Genomic DNA, 23526 nt, shown 5'->3' with positions numbered 1-23526 from the left:
ATCAAATTGGTTTCCCAAAAAACTACAATTGTTACTGAGGGAATTATACAAAATATGCAGAAATAGTTATTTGACATAGTGTTGCACATGAACATATAAAACTCAGTAAAACAATCAGAACTGTCTAATTATATAATAAAAAAGGGTGTCGCCAGCTTCAACCGTAATGTTACACCCCTGTCATTTTCACATTAGACAGTGATGAGTGTGATGCAAAATCTGGTGAAAGGAAGACAATTAGAGATCAGCCCCTAAAAGAAAACGCTGTGTGAGTTCATTGAACAGTGTGTGTGTTTTTACAGTAGAGTGTGGACTCAGCTGCTTCACAGTTTACTGTTACCCTATGAGCTTTATGAAGTGTGTCAACAGCTCTTAATGGGTGTGTGTGTGTGTGTGTGTGTGTGTGTGTGTGTGTGTGTGTGTGTGTGTGTGTGTGTGTGTGTGTGTGTGTGTGTGTGTGTGTGTGTGTGTGTGTGTGTGTGTGTGTGTGTGTGTAGCTTCCTGTGTCGAGCCGTGGCCATCGATGGGCAGAACAGAGTGGCCGTCCTCTCTCTCCCCGAGAACGCGGAGATCCAGCTAATCTCCGACCGCGCCAGCTTCTTCCTGGTGAGTCCAACATCACAAGCAGCGGTCCCGAGATGAGCTTTTTAAAGAGCTTTTTTAGAGCAGGGGTGTCGAGACTACGGCCCACTTTTAATTGGCCCTCAGCAAATGCTAAAAGCATAATTGAATATGGCCCACACCTGAAACTTGTGCTTTTCTTATATTTTACTTCTTAAATATGTAAAAATGATATATTACACAGTAGTATTCACAAAATGTTTAATAAATTCAGTCAATTAAAGTTGAAACATGTTTCAAACAAATCATAGTTTAATATGAACTTATTTGCATAACAAATTTGAAATAGACCATTCCTGTTTCCCCTTATTATAAGCAATCAGAAGCTTCTGTTTTAAGAAATGAGCTGCCAACTAAATAAATGAAACCCTATGGAGAGCTGTGATGTTGCTTAAAGCATATTCAAGTATCTAGAAAAATGTACCTACATTTGATTGATTTTGCTAACTTATAACTTAACTTACAAGGCAATATACCTATACCCTTTGTATGTTTTTCTGTATGTGGCCCTCAGGGAATACAGGTTGGACACCCCTGGTTTAGATCATAAACTATGTTCAATATGTTTATAAAAAATGTTTTCAGTTAACTCCTATAAAATAATTTGGAATAAACAAAACATTTTTAAAATTCTCCAACAACCTCAATGTCAACACATGTTGAAATATTGAATTGCCACAAAAACGGTCTCTGAACAGATTTACAACGCATAGTAGTACACACGTATACTGTGTGTCACAAGTCGTTCTGTCAAACCAATTGCCAGAGTGATGATAGCTACAATTGTCAAGAAAGAAATTGGTTGTAAAAATGCAGATGAAATGTCAAAATTAAAAATAATTGCTTAGTAATCTCTTAAAATGACTTACTGTTTTGAGACTCAAATAATCAGTATATTTTTGATGTATCACTTGAATAATTTCACAAATAAACATTGCAACAACCTCTTTCTTTCTTCAGCACAAAGTGTACCTGGTGCCTAAAGACCAGTTCACCATGGAGTACGTTGAACCTAAAGTCCACTGCATCAGCACTCATGGGCAGTTCTCACCTGACAGGTAAGACTGTAACTCCTTTTTAAATATCAACACACATCAAACAGAGGCAATGAACTAATCCCTCTTACTCTCCTCTGTTTCTGCAGTTCCTCCTGCGTCCCCTCACGCTTCCAGACCCTGTCAGACTCTCTGGTGCTGAAGGAGGGTCAGAGCTCCTCCGTGCAGGAGCCCATCCTGGCATCCCCTGCAGCCGCTCCCCCGCTGCCCTACCACCAGAGTGACGCCGCCATCTGGACGGGAGGGAACAGACCTCCACACGGAGCGGATAACAGCGACCACGTCAGGCTGGACTCACTGCAGGTACCACGCTGATGTTTTTATTTAAAAAAGAGTAGATAGTGATACTTCTATACAAGCTATCCAAAGGAATAGTCAGCTGTTTAAATGAGGATCACCTGGAACAGCTGCTCTAAGACTCCTGAAAGTGAAACTCTTCTAGAATTACCGTTTTGCTTCAGATTACGAGAGTAGGAAATCACCTCAACATGCAAAGGTTTATGGGTCTAAGGAAACAGATGTTAATGTCTTATAGCCAGCAGGTCCTCATGCTTAGAAAGATTATAATAATAAAATGGACTTTGGACAATTACAGTCTGGACTGATGAACGCATTCACCCATTTCCTGAGGTGTTCTTATCTGCTTATCTTATGACACCACAAGAGGAGAACATCCAGCTCATAGTTATCCAGGAGTAAAACCTCGCTGAGCTTTGGTTACAGGAATAGGAAAACCTCAAACTTTATGGGGGGACATCTAACCAAACTCGTTCACTGCTAGAAACACAACTCAGTAAACTTATCAAACATGATTAAGACCCCAAAATAAAACAGTCAGAGGGCCTGAGTGAGACTCATTCATGGAAATAGGCAAAAAAAACCTGAGTTATAGAAATGTCTGACATATGTTTCCCTTTTCCATTACTTCCTCCATCATCCCCTTACCCAGAATGCAGCAGTGTACTCCACCCGTGTCCATGCTCTGGGGCGTTACGTCTTCATTCTCCACTACCACCAGCCTCTGCACCCAAACTACCCCGTGCAGGTCTACATCAACGGGGGGAGGATCTGGCAGGGTGAGAGCACACAGACTGAGTTTTGGTCCAAGCTGCGTATCTCAATTAATAAATGAATATAAAAACTCTATTTCAGAAAGATTGACCCATGTGTTTTTCTTCTATGCATCAGGCCACGCCAACGCCTCCTTCTGTCCGCACGCTTACGGCTGCCGTAACGTCCTGGTCTCTGAGAACCAGATCATTCTGGATGTGACGGACCACGAGGTCTTCATCACCGTGCAGATACCTGCCGACAAGACGCTGTGGCTGGTCAGTTCTACTGCCTTTCATTCTCTTTTCTTTCTGTTCCCAAAGTTATTTCCTCCTTCCTTTCGTTTATATTCCGTTATTACAGCCTTGATTATAGAATTTCTCTCAATATTTCCCTAACCCTCTGCAGGATTATGTGCTGGTTGTGCCTGAGACGAGCTACAGCTCCAGCTACCTGAACGAGGAACCTCTGGATAAATCCTACGACTTCATCAGCAACTGTGGCCAGAACAGCTTCTATATCAAGTGAGTCAGGAGAGGAGATGTGCATTGAACTGAATATGCAAGATTGAGTTTTTTTCCAGAAAAAATAAGAGAATTTATAGTTTTTAGAAAAGACTTAATGGAATATACATTAAATGATCCGAATTTGTGATTAAGTACTCTTAGTGTTTCAATGTTTTCCTTAACTTATTGTCAAACATGGGAATGCTTTTTTCAACATGTGAATGATGAGCTCTTCTCCTCCCCCCACCTCCAGTCCTACCACCGCTTCTCTGTTCTGCCTCGGCTCGGCGGTCTCTCTCTCTGCCTTCTTCAATAACGGCGCTCTGCCCTGCGCCTGCCACGAGGTTGGAGCCGAGAGCGACACCTGCGAGCAGTTCGGCGGTCAGTGCCTCTGCAGGCCCAACGTGATTGGCCGGGACTGCTCCATGTGCGCCACGGGCTACTGGGGATTCCCCAACTGCAGACGTGAGTGTTGATAAGTTGACTAAATGGACCAAAAAAATCAGCTGCAGGCACACGGATTATGATTGTAACTAAAGGATGGATTTAGTCTTTCCTGTATCTAACTGTATCGCTTCCCCTCTTTCCTCCAGCCTGTAACTGTGGCACCAGGTTGTGTGAACCGGTGACCGGCGACTGTATCTGCCCTCCGAGGACTGTGCTCCCAGAATGCACTCAGTGTGAGCCCCAGTCGTTCGGCTGCCACCCCGTGGTGGGGTGTGAGGTCTGCAACTGCTCCCGGCCTGGGGTCGAGACGCCCGATGTGAACTGTGACACCCTCAGCGGACAGTGCAGGTAAGACAAGATGACACAGAGGAAATAATTACAGCGGATATCATATCAGTATTGCCTCAGGAACACTGGTAATGGTTCAAGAATGAGCCGTTTTTGGGGCCTTAATCAAAAGCAGACGGATTTTCCATCTCAAAAAATTGAGCAATTTGATTTCTTGTAATTGCCTCTGAGGCTTGATTTGCTTTGGGGTTTAGCAAACTCTCCAATGTCAGGCCTGGGTTTGCAATACCTAAAAAGGCAGTTATTTCCCCACCGTTGTGTCCCCTGACAGGATCTTGGCTCTGACTCCCTCCTTGGGTTGATTGCTGTGTTTGGCCAGCTGTACCTGCCAACTCTTGTCTGTTCTGCAGGTTTTCAAACTTTGCTCTCTTGAGGACTGCCAACAACACGGCAGCTGTCTGTCCTCATCCTTATCCGTCTGTCCTCCTCCTTATCTGTCTGTCCTCCTCCTGATCTGTCTGTCTGCCTCCGTTGTTCCTCCTTCAGTCTTCAAATCATGATGATGTGCTCCAAATGTCAGTCAGCAGCTTCTTGTATGTTGTGAGCCCTTCGTCTCTAAACCTTAGAATATCATACAGGCCTTTTTGAGTGCTGTTATAACGTCCTTTATGCAGTGGACTCTCTGCCCTCTTTGTCTCCATTTGTTTCTGTCATTCTTCTAAACCCTCTGCCAACTTTCTTTCGTTCTTCGTGTCCTGTCAATACACCCCTAGATAATATTTTTGCCTACTATTTTTTAAGTGTTTTATTTATTTAATTTTTTTTGAGGTTAGTAGTAAATAAAAAATATATATATAAATCACAGTAAAATAATTACAATATTAGTTTTTAATAAAAGACAGAAAAAGAAATAAGCTGACCACCTTGACAATTTAAAATATTAAGAAGAAATACACCAAAATATTGACTAGAGATATAGAAAATAAAGCCTTGTTTAGAGTAAGAGGGGGCATGGGTTATCGGTGGGTTTAGAATTAAATGAAGATTTTTATACTCATTTCAGTCAGATATGATGACAGTTTTACTGAATTTTCTGATTGTATTATTTTGTTTGGCAGAGACTAGCTTTAGGGTTACACTGTATGATCTGAAAGGAACATAATTATAGACATTGCTTTATGGAGAGTAAGCGTTCATGACATCTGAAATCACTATCATTCACCCCTGCAAACACACACACACACACACACACACACACACACACACACACACACACACACACACACACACACACACACACACACACAAACAGGAATGTGTCAGCTTTGTTTGGACAAGTCATGGATGTAAAGCTGAAGGTATTTCTCTGCCTGAAGCCTCTCATCGCTTCAGATCCTGACACCCCAAAAACACATTGCAGTTGGCTGCCAGTGTATCTTAACAAGCCCAAATGTTTCTGAGTTATTAGTCATTAGACTTGTTGATTGTCAAACAGTCATTCAAACTTGTGTTGATTTTATTTTCCAGATGCAAGGACAACGTCGTCGGCCGCCAGTGTGACCGCTGCACTCCCGGTTTCTATGGTTACCCCAACTGCAGGCTATGTGACTGCAACGAGGCAGGAACCGAAGAGGAAGTGTGTGACTCCTTCACAGGACAGTGTCTCTGCAAGGTGGAGCAGCACACACACACACACACACACACACACACACACACACACACACACACACACACACACACACACACACACACACACACACACACACACACACACACACACACACACACACCTCCTCCAATAGTCCCAGTGGTCTCTAACCTGCGCTGTGTCGTCCGCCTGTAGGAGAACGTCCAGGGTTCCCGATGCGATCAGTGCAGAGTTGGTACGTTCCACTTGGACCCAACCAACCCGAAAGGCTGCACCAGCTGCTTCTGCTTCGGAGCCACGGACCGCTGCCGCAGCTCTCAGAAGAGGCGCACCGAGGTATCATTTAAACTTTTTTAATGTCCCGACAGAAGATTTTGTCGTTGCTTCTCTGTCTCTATTTGCATCGTATCTTTAATTATCTTCCATAAATCTTGGTCTGCAGATCTTGTTGTTGAATAAAGTCCAAACCTGTGAATTCTGGTGTGAAATTATTCAAAACTTTAATAAAGAAAAAGGCTGGATTTCAAATCCTAATGGGACGTGTTGATATATTTACTTGATAAATATACATATAACCAATTCATCAATTAGGTGTTTTGTATGAAAGACGTCAGGAATTTGAGTTTCTAAGAGTCCAGTTTCTAATTAATTTTATTTTTTGTCCGACTAACCATTACAATATTAGACTTTAAAAGATCGTTGTTACATTTCTGTCATTAACTCTTTTTTTTTTAGTTTAGTTAAATTCTAAAATTGTCTTTGTTTTTACATAAACAACATTTTTCTCTCAAAATTGTGTCAATGCTCTCTTGTTTGATGTTTAGTCATGTCCTATGTTCTCCATCCTACAGGTGATGAACATGGAGGGCTGGGTGTTGCTTGGAGCAGACAAACAGGAAGTACCGGTGGCAGTGTATCCGGGTCAGGACCTCGTAGAGGCCGACCTCAGCGATGTGCCCGATGTGTACCAGGACCTCCACTGGCATGCACCAAAGACTTATCTGGGAGACAAGGTAAGAGGGGAAAGATGACCTCAGGTGGGGTCGGGAAAGAGTAAATAGATTGTGTTCTTTTCCTTAAATGGTAAAATAATACCTTTAAAATAAGAATCGTTCCGAATGAAGTCTACTTAAAGGGGGAGAAGGAAACCTTGTGTGACAAAACAGTATTGATGTTTACCCTTTACAAACTAAAGATTGTATCCTAAAGTGAAATTTATAAGGCTGTTTTGATGTATTAAAATGAAATCCATAAAGACAAATGTATCCTACCTGTGCTAAATGTCATGGTAAAGACACATGAGAGACACAACATGGAGACACCTAAAGCACACACAAACAATGATCCCACATGACCGTGCACAGGCTCGGCGAGGTGTTTGGATACAGATCAGCGTTTCGTCTAGACATTTAAACCGACAGCTTTCATGTGAGATCCAGCCAGCATCAGTCTGCGGGCTGATGGTCTGATGGTTTGATGTAAATCCCCAAACTAAATCCTGTTACGCTCCACGAACCAGCTTCAAATGCCAGCTATGCTAAAACCTGCATTATCGCTACAGTCGTAAAGGCGTTTTATCTTTCACTGGCCTCTGCGCCTGAATGTACCCATTGTTGTTGTCATCAACATTGCAGTCCGTCTACCTCAGGTCTCATCCTATGGAGGTTATCTGAGGTACCGTCTGCACACTCAGACCATGAGAGGAGACGTGTTGACTCTACCTGCAGAAGCCTCCAGGCCTGACATCATCCTCAAGGTATAAAAGGACACACACACACACACACACACACACACACACACACACACACGGCAGAAAACTAACATTATTTTTAGTTTGTGGTAGAAGCCAACAGTATTAAGCCCGATGCTGCCTTTGTATTAAGAAGTGAAAATTCAGGAACTTTAGAAACAAAGCCTGAAAAACACACAAACTATAAAGAAGTATCGACAAGAAGTCGCCTACACACTCCAGCCATCTCCTAAAATTGCTGCCGCTTTGTATCGGTCTTACCCTTATATGTTTATTGCTTTTATATTTTAATAAAGTATTGTTTTAACACGTCATTAAATGAATCTACTTAAAGTATTTCTAGTAATTATGTTTAGTCTTACTTCTGCCAGTATGAACACAAACTCAAAGGAGTATTTATTGTTGCTTGATGTTGTTTTGAAAAGTCTTCGGATGCACGTGTTGAAACCTGCAGATCCAGAGCAAACACACACACACTGTCTGTTACATAACTGCACACACACTTATCACCGTATTATTTCCTCCACAGGGTAACCAGATGACCCTGGTGTTCATGGAGCGAGAGTACTCCTCCCCTGAAGACCCTCACCTGGGAATAGTTCACATGGTGGAGGTAAAGTCACTCCAGATGCTTTCATGGGTCATTTCAGCTACACAACCGAGAAGATTAATGATAGACGCTGAAGCTAACAACACACAACGCGCAGGCTGGCAGCAACATGTTGGATTTCCCCTTTCGTTTCAAATTATATTGGTGTCAGGGTTTTTAATTTGGTGATAATCACCTGAGGCAAATTAGCAAATGAAATACAAAGTCATTAGTTGCAGAGATTAAACAGTGTGCTGGTAATCATTGTGTGTCTCACTGCCATCTTAAGCTGCTTAAATGGAATAATTAACACAGGGTAAATGTGCAACAAAAAAAACCACAAGACTAAAGCAATACCGTCCATTTTTTGAGCCTTCGAAAACTTTATTTATTTTCCATCACTATTCCTCTTATTATGATCCAAATAATTCACTATAATTTTGTTAAAGAAAATAATAATTATATTAAATAACAATAATTATTATATTAAAAGTCATTCAAAATTTAGACCACATATAATGTTTAGTATCAACAATATCATTCTTACATTTTTTAAATATCAGAGTTATCTCCAATACTGGTATAGTGCGACACCCCTGCAAATGAAGGTGGTTTATTTTTAGGTTGATATTGAATATTTAGGGGTTGGTGTGGTGTTTCTATTTGTTTTGTCATCTCTCTATCTCTCAACATATTATGTTGTTACGTATGTGCTGGACAACAGGTGTCGCTTTCCATTTTCTTATAGCTAATATTGTCCATATACATTTCATTCCTTCATTCAAAGGTCCTTGTGGAAATAGGGAACGGTCTAAAGCCCAAACCTGACCCTTGTTCTCCTTCTCTCCTCTCAGGGAAGTTTCCGTCACGCTCAGACCCGTAACTCTGTGTCCCGTGAGGAGCTGATGATGGTCCTGGTCGGTCTGGAGTCTCTGCAGATCCGGGCCCTGCACTCTCAGTCGGCCCACTCCGTGTCGATACGCGGCGCCGTGCTGGAGGCCGCCGAGACCCTGCCTGCTGGTCGCCATGCCAACAACGTGGAGATCTGCATGTGTCCCGCCAACTACCTCGGAGACTCGTGTCAGGTGTGGTTAATCGAGAAATATGAATCATCACTTAGTCATTCATCGATAAAGAATCCCAGCTTTTCTCACATGTTTCTCTCCTCTACAGAAATGTGCTCCAGGTTTCTACAGAGACACTATCGGTCTGTTTTTGGGGAAATGTGTTCCCTGTAACTGTAACGGACACTCGGACCTCTGTATGGACGGATCTGGAATCTGTTTGGTGAGGATTTATAATTATAATTATAATAAAAAATACCCAACCAGATGTTTCGTCATATCTTTCTCCAGCATGGTTTCTTATCATTCCCCTCCTCTTTCCTCAGGACTGCCAGCACAACACCAACGGTGACCACTGTGAGACGTGCCGGGGTGGTTTCCTAGGCAACAACAGTCTTGACGGACAGGCAGTGTCATGCTCCAGTTGTCCCTGCCCACTGAGGGTCCCCTCCAACAAGTCAGCACAGTTTACTCTCTTTTTTCAGTCTTGCTCGAGTTACTTTTCTCATTTTATCTTAGAGTATTATTTTGTAATAACTCTTTGTTTGTCTCTGTAGCTTTGCAGAGGGTTGTGTGCAGAAGACCGACAAGATGCAGTGTCTGTGTATGCCGGGTTACGCCGGCCCTCACTGTGAAAGGTAAATCAGCACAGAGTGGGTTTGATAGGAGGCCTCTCTTTCTCAATCTAGTGGAAGAGTAACATATGTCAACAATATGTCAAAAGAGAGTTTCATAAAACACGTTAGTACTTACTTTCCCGCGCGTAATCTGAGCCGCTATCTTTAAAAAACGGATCTCTTCACACAGATGTGCCCCAGGTCACTACGGCAACCCCATGGTGCTGGGTAGCAGGTGCCAGCTGTGTCATTGCAACGGCAACACGGACCCCAACATGCTCTTCACCGACTGCCATCCGCTGACCGGCGAGTGTCTGAGCTGCATGCACGACACGGCCGGGCCGCAGTGTGACATCTGCGCCCCTGGTTACTACGGAGATGCCATCAAAGCCAAAAACTGCACCAGTGAGTTCAGCCAAAAAAGATTGTATTATTAGCTTAATATTTGGCATCAATTGCATGAGAGGGTTTACACTTCCTGTCTCCAAAGACGCCCTGGTTGAATTTATTTATAATAAATTTAGCTTACATTAGATTGTTAAAGTGAAATTTGTATCAGCAGATTCAAAAGTTGTGTGTTTTTTGTTTTCTTCCACGCAGAATGTAACTGCTCTCCATGCGGCACCGAGTCATGTGACCCTCACTCTGGACAGTGTCGCTGTAAAGCCGGAGTCACCGGACCGCACTGTGACCGCTGCGAGGTAAGAGCGGGGCAAGTTTTTCTTCAAGTTTTTATATTTTCAACGTGGATTATAGTCTAAAACATCATTTAACGCACATATTATTTTAGATGATGAATCAGTTGTTTGTCAAACATTTTAGGCAGAAAAACTGAAACAAATCAAATAATCAAGGCCTATCGAATTAGAGGAAATGTGAGCTTCTCTTTGCCATTTTTGTGTGTATTTTACATACATCTCACAGCGATAAACCTTTCTGACAAGACTGTTTGGAAAAAGGTCGGATGTATTTCCTAAAGCTTCCCCTCATGCCCGTGCCTGTCTCTGTTTCCTCCCAGGACGGCTCGTTCGGTTACGACTCGTGCTCCGGCTGTCGGCACTGCGACTGCGAGGCGTCTGCAGCGCTCGTGCAGCCCTGCGACCCTCAGAGCGGTCAGTGCGCCTGCCAGCCCGGAGTCAACGGACCCAGCTGCAAACAGTGCGCTCCCGGACACTGGGACTACGGACCCGACGGCTGCAAGAGTGAGTGCATGCAGGACGTAATGAACTGTAAAACATTGAGGACACGGTAGAAATGTCCGTCATCCCATTTAACAGTCAAGTCTCATGAGTTGACCTGCAGGATGCTACATTTATGTAATCACACTTCAGATGCAAAATAGTTTCGACCCCACCTGTCCTGTTTAACACCACCCTCCCCCCCCCCTCCCCTCCTTGCAGAGTGCAGCTGTAAAGGAGGTCGCTGTGACCCTCGCTCTGGAGAGTGCCGCTGCCCCGACGGGATGACAGGAAAACAGTGTGACACCTGCTCAAACAAATTCAACATGCCTGTAGAGCACCATCACGTCATGCACTGTGAACGTAAGGGAAATAAATCACATTTCCGAACATTTCATGACAGCTTTTGATACATTAATGTGATAAATCCTAATATGTTTAAAAAGTAAAACATTTTAACCATGGCCTATTATTTAATATCTAAAGGGAACAAGATGTTTTAACGCTGATCCTGTTGAGCGTTAAAAAGCTCAAGTCTATATCTCTTCATGGATTAAATTAAGTGTGTGTTTGTGTGTGTGTGTGTGTGTGTGTGTGTGTGTTTCCCCTTGCAGCGTGCGACAGCTGCGTCATCGTCCTGTTGGAGGATCTTGAAAAAATGAGCGACGACTTCCGCTCGGTGACCGGTCAGCTGAGCAGCCTGAACGCCAGCTCCATGGCCTGGGCTCAGCTGCACAACCTCAACAAGTCTATCGAGGACATCGCTGTGAGTCTACACACACACACACACACACACACACACACACACACATTCTGTGGCTCATCTGGCTGTAAGACAGATGTTTTGTTTGTTTTAGGTTACAATATGTAAATGAAACTTGTGTTCCTATGATTCTAGCTCGCCATAGAGAACTACAACAGCACGCTGGATGACAGCCGGAGTCGGGCCGACGTGCTGGAGGCTGAGATCACTAATATCAACGATGACATCAACAAACTAGAGGACAAGGTGTGGTCTCTTTTAAAAAAAATAAAATAATCCATCTTCTTTTCTTGTTGCACGCGGTGACCTTGCTCAGCGACAATTCACTCGACCTAAAAACTAAACTAAGTGTTGTGATGTTTTGGTGTTTTCAGGCGACAGCGATGACCAACAGGGCGGTTGACCTGGGCAACAGTACCAGTAAGACACACCAGAGAGCGGAAGACCTGCTGTCCTTTATCAGCAACATGACCATGGATATAAAGGGTAGGACCCCAAAAAAGTCAAATCAAACATAGCAATAACAACTGAGACTTTAGTAGCCAGTAAAGAAAACTTTAGTTTGCTGTCTACATTCTGACATGTGCTGTAAGTTCTTCACCAATATATCTCACATTTCATCTGAACCACTTCTATATGTACCGAGGAGTGTTAACTGTCCCACTAAACCTACAGACCATTTGATTGATTGATTGATTGATTTGATGTGATGTGATGTATTTCCATAGAAGTCTTGATGATGGCGAACCGGTCCTTGCTGAATGTCACGGACGGGTACCAGGACCTCGATGAGAGGGAGAAGAAGATGAGGGAGGTGCAGGCCATGCTGAGGGAGATGAGGTTCAGGAGCTGCTTGAGGCAGAAGAAGATAGCTGACAGAGAGAAGACTGAGGCGGAGAAATGTACGTTCTAAGTGCTAACTCTTTAGCTGGTGTTAGGACTCATTTTGAAGCACTCGGGCCAAAATGCATATACTGCAAACTGTTTACACTGATGAACGGTTTCGTATAGTACTCACTCCTACAAATGTATGCGGTATTATCCTCCTGGCTACAGAACAATTGGGTTGGGTAAGGTTAATAGAAACTAGTTTCTAATGACTTTTTTATGCTAAACGAACGTAATGCCTCAATGCAACCTGACAAGTTCTCTTTTCCACTAGGGTTCATCAAAAAAGTAAACAGTGTGTGCGATCACATCCTCAAACTGTGCCTCTTTCTCTCTGCTAGTGCTGGATCGTGTACACAAGGAGTTGGCCAATCGCCAGGAAGAAAACAGCGACCTGGCCAAGACTATCAGAGACCGCCTGACCCGCTTCCACTCGAAGATGATGGATCTGCGCGACGCCCTGAACGAAGCAGTAAACAACACGGCCAGAGCGACGGAGATCAACAACGTCAGCGAGAAAATGCTGGAGGACAACCAGGTGAGCTGGGAAATAAACAACAACAGAAGGAAGGAAGTAAAAGATAGTTGTAAACAGTAGGGATGCTCCCATGTGTTCATCTGGTTCAGAAATGTGTGAGAAATGTGCAATGGGTGAATCCCTTATAAAGTGTGTGTGTGTGTGTGTGTGTGTGTGTGTGTGTGTGTGTGTGTGTGTGTGTGTGTGTGTGTGTGTGTGTGTGTGTGTGTGTGTGTGTGTGTGTGTGTGTGTGTGTGTGTGTGTGTGTGTGTGTGTGTGTGTGTGTGTGTGTGTGTGTGTGTGTGCAGAGGAGGATGGAGGACCTGGTGATGAAGCAGAAGGAGGTGGAGGATCATCTGCAGATGGCTGAAGATGACATAGCGCATGTCAACGATGTGCTGTCCATGCTGCAAGACTCCAAAGAGGTCAGCATCATTTATTCAATTCATAAAATGAATAATCTTATTTGAGTTTAATCATTTTTAAACCAATAGTTGTGCAATTGTCATTATGGCATGACATTTACATAATATTGTTTTTATTTTTGTGCAATTGATACAGCATATTGTCATTGTATAAATGTGTGTATTTAAAATCAGCTCTTGTTTCCGATTCATTTCGTTTACTCTGTTTGAGTCATATTCTAGTTCCAGCTTTTGTCCACTAAAACGCTGCATCCCATTACTTTAATGAGACATATACTTATTGATATTCTGGGTTACATCTTTCACAATTGCTTACAAAAAATACATTTCTGATTACATTTTGCAGCTGTATATTTGTCAAATAAGGATCAAAATGCATCGGCCACTATTTTAATGTACATCTTAAGTAAAGATTAATATAAGATTTGGGTTTTCATGTTTTATACGTTATGAAAGAGCTTAGTCAGAATTAAGGTTTTATACAAATATTATGAAATGAATTTACAATTAAAAAATACTTTCTTTGTAATTGAAAATCAGTTCAATGTCTAGTTATTAAGATTTGATATTTTTCAAATATGGATTGATGATGCCAGACGATGAACAGTGTCTCTTTAACGAATCAAAACGTCTCTCTCAGGAGTACGAGCGCTTGGCGGCACAGCTGGACGGCGCCCGGACACCTCTGGCAGCTAAAGTGCAGAAATTTGCTTCGGCCAAATCCAAAATTCCTCTGGTGGAGGAAGCAGAGAAACACGCGGAGATGCTGAACGCTTTAGCCATGAACCTGACCAAGTAAGAGACTAGTTCACTCTTTAGCTACAATCAGATATTAATCAGGTAGAGGAGGTTGCACTGCTGGGCACTGTGGGGACTAATCTCACAAAGAAGATTATATCAGAAATATATTCAAGAGAAGATTAAAGATATTAATAATGTTTTTTCTGCAGTGTGGTTGCAGAAAGCAAGAAGGGGGGACTTGTGGATGTAACACAAGCCTACAACAAGATCATCAACAGCATCAAGGAGGCAGAGGAGGCCGCCAAGATGGCTGAAAAGGCTGCAAACGACACTCTGGAGGTACAGTACTCCTCCTGTACAGTATGAGCACACATCCCATTAAAAAAACGGTCTCTAGCTATTTATTTGTTGGTTTCTGACCTTACATATTGGTGTTTTTGTGCAGAACATAAAGGACCAGGATCTCAGTCAAATCGCAGATTCTCTGAGGAACCACAGCGTGGAGCTGAAGGAGGAGGTGGAGAAGCTAGACGAAGAGCTCAACAACGGTAAACACACATCTTTATTTCAAGATATTAATTACATGTATTGATTTTAAGGAATGTCAAGTTAAAGTAGAGTGTTGTATACTTCAGTTTTGATGTTTGACTTGTTGAATTTGTTTTTTTTCTGCTGCACAGAACTAAAGCCGCAGCTGGAAGATGCTGAGCGGCGACTGGAGGACGCCAAAACCAAACAGCTCGATGTGATGAAAGACCTCGAGCTGGTTCAAAACAGCCTCAACTTCACCACGAGTAAGCATCTTCAACACACACACAGAAATGGTATTACATTGAATTAACAGAAACTTGTATTTAATGCATCTAAAAATAGGTGCAACCCAAGAAATAAAATAAAGTGGCTGATAGCATGTTCAGATAGCCTGGGTGAGGCTTTTGAAGGCATATGTTCACCTCACAAGAGAACCTGCAGTTCATTCCCTTTTTAAACGTTGTCCTTCTTTCTCCCTGACGATCAGATGTGAGTCAGGATATCAACGAGGCAAAGCAAGCGGCTAATTTAGCAAACACCACGGCCACACAGATCCTCGATGCCCTGCGTCCCATTAACGAGAAGCTGGACCAATGGCAGCAGGCGTACGGGGACGCCAACGCAACCAACGAAGACATCAACAACGCCCTGATGGAGGCTAACCAGACGGTAATTCAAAACTATAAAAACGATTTAAAAAACTGTAAAAAATACTAATATTTTTACGAATTTGCTTCTTTTTTTTTACCATGTTTCTGTTCGTATACATTTAAATAAATAAGCAATTTGAAAACGTTTTCTTGGGCTCTGACAAATGTCCATGCAGTTCTGACTAAAATATGAAATCCTAAATCCGGTTAACTAATAATAACAATATGACATTAGTTGCTGTCCAAATTAAAAACGATTGCCAATAAAAAAATATTCAACAACAATAAATGAAATCTGACACAATAACAAATGTGAAGTTATTCGTAAACATAAACCATATCTCTCTTAATGTAACTCTGTCTCTCTGTAGTGAACTCGCTGGGTGAGACGATTCCTCTGCTCATGAAGAAGTTGGATAAACTGCAAAATCACTCGGCGCAGATGCCGAACATCTCGGAGAACATCAGCCGCATCCGGCAGCTCATACAGCAGGCGCGCAATGCTGCCAGCAAGGTAAAAACACAAAGACACATCGAAAAACCCTTTCGTGTTTGTCTCTCCTGATGAGCAAATTGTATTTTAGCGTGTGTGTGAACGGGTGAATGCTGCCTTGTGTTTAAAGCGCTTTGGGACATCACAAAGCCTAAAAAAGTGCCATATAAAAGCAGTCTATTTACCGCTTTCTTCAGGCAGCTTGTAATGTTTTTTTGCCCTTCTCCTCCGTCCAGGTTGGCGTTCCGGTGAAGTTCAACGGGGCGTCGGCCGTTCAGGTCCGTACTCCACACAACTTGGCCGACCTCGCCGCTTACACCTCCCTGAAGTTCTTCATCACTCTGCCGGAGGGGGCTCGATCTCGGCGGCAGGACAACAGCGACAAACAGTTTGTCTTCTACCTCGGCAACAAGGATGTAAGCATCACCAACACGGAGGCGGCATTCTGTGTTGCTTAAATAAATTAATGAGTCCTAGAAATTATTCAAAATGTAGGTGCAGCCTGCCAAAACAAGTGCATTCAGAGGGATTGAGGGTAAAAAACAAACAATAATTCAGAAAAAAAGCCTTTCATTATTTAAAATGTTGTTTTTATTCTTATTTATTAGAGATAGTGATTGGCCACTTGCAGTACGGCCTCTTTCCAAACATTTCTTGGTTTATTCTTAGTTTTCTCAGTGATTAGTGAGAGTGTTTCTAAGAGATCCAGTATGAAGAGTTGGTAAGGATTTTAAGCTTGGGTTTTAATGACTTCCTGTCTGGTGTTTGTAGTCCAGTAAGGAGTTCCTGGGCATGGCGTTGGTGGGGAAGAAACTGCTCTGGTACTTTAATGTTGGAGGAGAAACTGCTGAAGTTTTGATGCCTGAAGACGTCAAAACGAATGACTTCAACAGCATCGTGCTGGAGAGGTAAGATACACACACTATGGAAAGAATAAACACCTATTTCAAATCATGATACGTGGAAACACGCACGTACCAGATTAAAAAACGCTCATGTGCTTCTTCATTTCTATCAATTTTTTCGTGGCTGCTTGCAGGGTGCTGCAGTATGGTCTGATGTCGATGTCTTCAGAGGTGGAGGGAGCCCAGAGAGTCACTAAAGCCTACGTGGAGGCCGGAGGAGATCAGGGGCTGCTCAGCCTCCTGCACGACAACACTGTGTTCTACGTGGGAGGATACCCCAGGTCCTTTAAAGTGAGTCCATGGAGGGCTAAATGCTCCTGTTGCCGGGTAGATGTGTTGTCATTCTCCACTACTCTTCCATTGCATCAGAGTTGAAACCTGTGAGAGGTTCAGCATTAGCACATTTCATACTTGGTTCATGTTTGCACTGAAAAATGTGGATGTTTTTTATGTAGTTACTGGAAAAGGTCAAATAAAATTCTAAATTAAATGAAATAACATATTTGTGTTTTCAAAACTTGCTTTAAACATGGCAGCACATGCAGGATAAACATTAAGAATAGCACTAATAATAATAAAAGTAATAAAACAGATTTTTTTATTTTATTCCACTAATGAGAGGAACCAATCTATAAATGAAGTGAAAAGGACAGAATTAAAAACCAAATTCAAAGATCATAATAAACTATATAGAATCTGGATCTTTTAAAAAGACCTTATCCTTTTTAATCCGAGAAGGCATTAGGGTTGTGTTGATGTTCATTTGAATCATATTTATAAAGTATCCAGCTCTTAATTTATTTTTCTTTATTTCTTTAGCCCCCGGCCCCGCTCGCTCTACCAAACTTTAAAGGTTGCATCGAGCTAGATACGCTCAACGAGGAAGTGCTGAGTCTGTATAACTTCCAAAACATCTTCACACTCAACACCACCGAGGAGAAACCCTGCGGCAGGTCAGTGTCAAGTCGTCATTTTACTTATTCAACTGAAGTATTTGTTGGATTTGGGCATTTATTTTCTTGTCTCAGTTACCAAAAACATGTGAGTTAGTAACCTCCAGTCTATTTATAAACAAGGACTTAACTTCTGACTAATCTCACTCTCATATTTCCCTTTTGTCTTCCACCATGTGGATCATAATTGATCAAAATGACTGAAAACAGGGTGAAGCCGGTGCTGACTCAGCCCTGGGTGAATGACGCAGCATATTTCGACGGTACCGGCTTCGCTGAGGTCACCTTTCCTGATGACGGGCCACGCATGCAGCGTTTCGACCAGGAAGTGAGGCTGCTCTCGCACAACGGCATAGTGCTCCTGCTGCAGAAGGAGGTAAAGACTTCACTCATTATATGCCTAATTCTACTGTCTTTAAACGGTGGTAGCGGGCTCATTTCTCAAGTAGAGCTACGCTAGCCAATAGAAGCTTCAGTACTACAAGAAAGGGAAATCCCCCCAAAAACAACAATAGGGGCACTTTTACATATTCCTAGAACACTCCCAAAATCCTTTCCTAATATTATATGCAAGCTGCACGGGGTTTTTCTAGCTAGAAGCGCTCTCTCAATGTTTTCTCCGTTCTCCTGCAGGATAAATTCCTGTGTCTGGCGGTGCTTAAGGGCATACTGACAGTTTTCTACGACTTCACCGGTGATCTGTTGAAGCTCGAGCCTAAAGACCCTAAATCTGAACATATGAAGATCAGCGACGCCGACCCCAAATCAGTGAGTCTGCCTGTCCGTCTTTGTGTTTCTCATCATACATTGTGACAACACTGGGTATGTGTCATATCCCGGGTGAAGGGATCCTTAGAAGGCAAAATGTTTGAAAACTGGAGAGGAAAATAATGTGTTATCAAAGATAGAAGCTGTTTATTTCCAGCTGGATGTGGGTGATTGTTGCAGCTGATAACTTAAGTGTTATTTGTCGATGTGTGATGTAATGTTGTTGTTTACTGTGCAGCTGCAGATCATCATCCTGCGCCCGAAACGTATTGTGGTGAGGAATAACCAAAACGTCCTCTACATCCAAGACTTCCCAGTGAACATCCCCACCTTCGGCGGAATATACTACCTGGGAGGAGTACCGGAGAACAAGATGCCACTGAAGTGAGCAAGACAAAGACTTTTTTACATTTTGTTTTCAATTTGTAAGTCCAACACGACTGCCTCAGCCGTTCTTATTTATCGGTAGATAAAAACCCTTAAGGCAAATTTCCGAGTTGTTTTACTGGGCTGTATAAATGAACTTAACTTAGAGTAATTGGTCATTTATTCCTCATTGTATTCCCCTTTCTGCATATTTGTGTTTTCTTGTTCACCTGTTTTGAGTTTATTATAGTCTCTACAATCATTTAAATATGTTTTCCTATATTTTCTCATATTTGACATTTAATTAGCCCTTACATTATGTATGTACGCACTGTACACATACGTGGTTCCTTGGTTCACATGCCATGATATGTCTACAGCGTTTTGTGCTTTAGCTTGCTGAGGAGTTGTCCCATTCTTTATTGGCCAAAGAAATAAAAAGGTTTTGTTTTTTTTGTCAGGCTGTTTCATTCTGTCTCCGTCTTTTTTCAGCTTGAAGTCCATGTTCCCTACGCAGGGCTCTCTGAAGGGCTGCTTCAGGAACGTGAAGTCTTCCGGAGGCACCCACATCGACCTAAAGAGGATGAAGAGCTCCGGAGTCAGCTTCGGCTGCGACAGCGATCTGCTGGTAAGGAAAATAATATTAAGCTTGGATACAAAAAAATATAACCAAGCCCATTATCTTGTTTATTGTCTAGTCCTTCTTAATTTCATGTGTACTCCAGCAGAAGAGTGTTAAATGACAGCCAGTTTTCCCAATAAATTAAAAGCCAAGAACTAGTTAAAATAGAGCAACTAATGAAAGTATTTCCACACGGAATAATCACATGCAATTTTACTGAAAATCCAGAAACAGTTCCTTTAATGCTGCATGTGTGCTGATATTAAGAAGTAAAACACATATCCCGTGCTTTAATTCAGCCTGTATTGACCTGCCGTGTGTGTGTGCACACAGGTTGCTCGTGAGGCTCATTTCTCAGGTATGAGCTACCTGGACTTGGCTCTGACAAACATCCCCAGCATCATGAACAACTTCTATGCCAGCTTCAGCTTCAGGACGGATCAGAAGGAGGGACTCATGTTCTACCACCACGACAAGGTGGGACAAGCCTCATATCTCCTTGTTTCCTCTGTCATTTCTCTTCTTTATTCATTTACACTCAACAGCTGTTCTTTCTTTGATCATACTATTTTTAAAGTCCTGTTGATGGACTTTCGAGTGTCATTTCCTTACATGTCGTGTTCTAACCTGTAATGTGTGTGTGTGTGTGTGTGTGTAGGATGGAGTGTGTCAGGTGTTTTTGAATGAAGGACACGTTGTGGTGAGAGCAGGAAACGGTGAGATTAAGACGTTGAAGACTTACAACGATGACAACAGCCACTACATCGCTGTCTACAACAACATCAACGGGTAGGAGGACTGACGTCAGATTCTATGGAATAAGATTTAACTAAATATGTTTTTGTCTTTGTTTTTTCAAGTCTTAACTTTGGTCCAAACCTTGTTGTAAAGTAGCAGCATGCACCTCTCACACTGTGCTGACTGTCTGACTGTCACCCTCCAGGATGCGTCTGTACATGGACGATTCGATCGAGAAAGCGAAGGAGAACATCCGGCTGGAAAGTCGGGTGCCGACGTCCACAGAGGGAAGAACCTTCCTCGGAGGAACGCCCGACCAAAGCCTCACCAACCTCACCGGCTGCATCAGCAACGTCTTCATCAAGAGGTATACCCTGTCATGAAAGAGCGGATTGCAGTCTTAAGATTTTGACGGCTCCAACCGGTTTTATCCTCCAAAAATGACATTTAAAAAGAAATAGAGTATAGGGAATAATAACTTCTAACTCAAGTTTTAACCCTCAAAATGTAATCTTGTAATCTTAATTTAAGGGTATAGTCTTAATCTTTACCCCTAGATAGAAATATGGTGTGTATGAATATGCTATACAAGGAAACACCTTGTGGTTTACATACAACAAAATGATGACACGTGCTGTATTATAATCTTTAGTTGAGTATATTTTATGTTTGTGTGTGTCTTCCAGGGACACCAATACTCAGATGGTCTTGAATTTGCTGAAGGTGAAAGAAAATGTCAACGTTCCTATGGAATGTCCCGCTGCCAAAAAACCTCAGCAGATCGTCTCCGCTCAGCCCAAACAGAGCAACAAACCCAAGGTACACACACACACACACACACACACACACACCAACAGACAGACAGACATGGACACACACACAGACAGCCAGTTGTGCTACTTCCGCAAATCAAAGAGAAACCAGGCAAAGGGTGTCTCAAGATACAGCTGAACAGCAGACACCAAGTGAGCATGTGTAGCGAGTAATAACCAAAAAGTGATTTATACTTCCTCTCTGTAAATAGAAGAACAGGAAGCCCTCAGGGTCTCGCAGCCGGAACACCAGGGAGTCCTGTCAGGCGGATCTGTCGGAGCAGGAGGCCGGAGCGACACACTTCAGCGGCTCCACTCACAGCTTCCAGAGATACGACTCCCTGCCCGGCTCCCTCAGCCCAATGTGAGTAAAAACATGAAAGTAAAAACTATAATAATAATGACATAATACATACATAATAAGATCAGAAAGTAAATTGATTCATTTTAAAACGACCTCAAATTACCTTAAATGTTTGTAAGTATGTATTCAACCCCGCATTTCTCTCCCCGCAGGCCTCACATCTCCATGGCGCTGCGGATCAACTCCTCCGCTGGTCTGGTGCTGTTTGTCGCGGGCGGGCAGCGCGGCGCGGCTGTGATGTCACTCAGCGTGTCGGACGGACACCTGCTGCTCCTGTTGGACGGAGGGAAGAGGAAGGTCAGCCTACGCAGCCGCAGGAAGTACAACGACGACCAGTGGCACACGGTGAGCTCACACGCCAGGGTCGCATGATGTACCCAGGAAGTAAATCTACCTGACATTATTTTCATCTCTCGATTTGAGTTTCTTTTTTCAATTAATCCAGGAATAACTCATCATTCAGATCTGTGTCTGCGTCACCTTAATGTCTAACCTGCTGTCTTTCTGTCACTCCAGGTGTTTATAAACCGTGAGGGACAGAAGATCAGTCTGATAGTGGACGGTATCAGCGCTCAGTCCAAGAAAAGCCCCGGAGGAGACCGGAGTCGTGTCACCGGGCCTTTATACATCGGGGGAGCCCCGCCTTCACTGACGGTAAGACATCCACCCATAACACACACTCGGGACTGGATGTAGCTTCACTAGAGATACTTACAATCTGTTTCAGGTTCACAGAATGAGCTGACATCGACATATCGTATAGAATAACTGCATGCATGGGGTTTGTTGCCTTCTCTTCTTCATGTGTTAAAATGGGGATCTGTGTGTGTGTGTGTGTGTGTGTGTGTGTGTGTTTTTCTACTGAATTTCAGGCTCCAGGCTCTGGTGGGTTCGTGGGTTGTGTCAGGGACCTGACGCTTAACAAAGCCCCTGCAGGAAACCCCTCTCACAGCCAGGGGACGGTGCCCTGCTTCCAGAACCCTCTCCAGCCCGGAGCCTACTTCTCCGGACAGGGAGGACACATCGCCATAGGTAGGCCTCACTCTTCTTCTGTGGTTATTACCCATCTGTCGCCAATATGTATTCTTGTTTGAGTCCTGACTGAAGGGTTTCTCTCCCTGCAGACGAGTCCTTAGTTCTGGGTCGGGATCTGGAAATCCAGTTGCAGGTTCGGCCCGTCTCTGACTCCGGGCTGCTGTTGCATGCTGGGACATCAGCTGACAAACACCTTAGTGTGGTCCTCAGCCAGGGAGAGGTGAGACTGAGCACACCAGGGAGGGTTGAACGAAAACTAGGGACATTTTTATTGAGTTTTTAAAGACATAAAAGGAAAAATTATAATAATAATAATTATTGAACGATTTAAAACAATATGTGTTAATGAAGTTTGTGTTTTTGTTCAGGTGACTGTTTCAATAAACGGCGGCAAAGGTGAATTCTCTACCTCCTTTACTCCTGAGGAGCCTCTGTGTAACGGACGCTGGCACACCATCACAGGTCAGTCTACAATTGTCTTTTTTTGTCAACAATATTTGATGTTGTCTGTTTCAGTCATGGAAAAAAAGTTGATGACAAACATATTGAGTCATAGTTTCTTCTTCTTCCCCCGTCCCTGTTGATGCACTGAGCTAATAATGTTGTGTGTGTGTGTCTCCAGTGGTGAAGAAGAACAACGTGCTGCAGCTCCATGTGGACACATCCAGTCAGCACAGCGTCGGCCCCAAACAGAGCCGCTCTGCAGGGGACAAAGAGACCGTTTACCTCGGAGGAGTCCCCGGTGAGTTCGCATCCACACACACCTCTTTTATTTTTACATTATTCAAAAAATCATGTTCCCTCTCCTGATTCTGTCTTTTGAATTGTTTGCTCATGTACCCAATTTAAGTAGCTTTATCAGTACATTTGAATTCCTGTGATGAGCCTTGCTTTTAAAGATTTGTATTAGCTTTCGATTTTGTGTTTTTATTTGTTTTTGTGACTTAGGGATTGAATCAATACAATGACAGAAAATAGTTAGGAAACAACAGCATCATAATTGTGCAGCAGTACAGGGGATGTTTGTTTTTGTCACAAAACCAATATTTACTCAGCAAATTGTCCCATCTAGTAAGAGAAAATATTCAAGTTGTTTACTTAAAAAATGACCACTATTTGATAATGTTATACAAATAAATCCT

At 42.9% G+C, this 23526-nt stretch overlaps 1 protein-coding gene across 1 annotated transcript in view; it reads left to right on the top strand.

Moving 5' to 3' along the window:
* Positions 1-23526, top strand: part of LOC134869369 (laminin subunit alpha-5-like) — a 78415-nt gene that overhangs the window by 53148 nt on the left and 1741 nt on the right. Inside the window, 52 exon segments of the mRNA XM_063890937.1 lie at positions 498-606; positions 1582-1679; positions 1766-1979; positions 2626-2752; positions 2865-3004; positions 3135-3250; positions 3486-3697; positions 3826-4027; positions 5495-5639; positions 5811-5951; positions 6467-6628; positions 7264-7371; positions 7895-7978; positions 8809-9039; positions 9128-9241; positions 9345-9475; positions 9576-9656; positions 9826-10040; positions 10236-10336; positions 10654-10837; positions 11036-11176; positions 11428-11579; positions 11712-11822; positions 11951-12062; positions 12305-12478; positions 12806-13002; positions 13290-13406; positions 14047-14201; positions 14357-14486; positions 14593-14695; positions 14828-14941; positions 15166-15346; positions 15698-15842; positions 16058-16237; positions 16593-16729; positions 16861-17017; positions 17546-17679; positions 17890-18055; positions 18313-18447; positions 18686-18831; positions 19306-19441; positions 19769-19912; positions 20094-20224; positions 20379-20540; positions 20860-20992; positions 21198-21349; positions 21502-21694; positions 21866-22003; positions 22222-22381; positions 22474-22604; positions 22753-22846; positions 23007-23126. Coding sequence (XP_063747007.1) covers positions 498-606; positions 1582-1679; positions 1766-1979; positions 2626-2752; positions 2865-3004; positions 3135-3250; positions 3486-3697; positions 3826-4027; positions 5495-5639; positions 5811-5951; positions 6467-6628; positions 7264-7371; positions 7895-7978; positions 8809-9039; positions 9128-9241; positions 9345-9475; positions 9576-9656; positions 9826-10040; positions 10236-10336; positions 10654-10837; positions 11036-11176; positions 11428-11579; positions 11712-11822; positions 11951-12062; positions 12305-12478; positions 12806-13002; positions 13290-13406; positions 14047-14201; positions 14357-14486; positions 14593-14695; positions 14828-14941; positions 15166-15346; positions 15698-15842; positions 16058-16237; positions 16593-16729; positions 16861-17017; positions 17546-17679; positions 17890-18055; positions 18313-18447; positions 18686-18831; positions 19306-19441; positions 19769-19912; positions 20094-20224; positions 20379-20540; positions 20860-20992; positions 21198-21349; positions 21502-21694; positions 21866-22003; positions 22222-22381; positions 22474-22604; positions 22753-22846; positions 23007-23126 — 7496 coding nt within the window.

Source organism: Eleginops maclovinus, chromosome 1 (genome assembly GCF_036324505.1).
Source record: "Eleginops maclovinus isolate JMC-PN-2008 ecotype Puerto Natales chromosome 1, JC_Emac_rtc_rv5, whole genome shotgun sequence".
Taxonomy (NCBI): Eukaryota; Metazoa; Chordata; class Actinopteri; order Perciformes; family Eleginopidae; genus Eleginops; species Eleginops maclovinus.
This window is presented reverse-complemented; position numbering and strand designations above follow the sequence as displayed.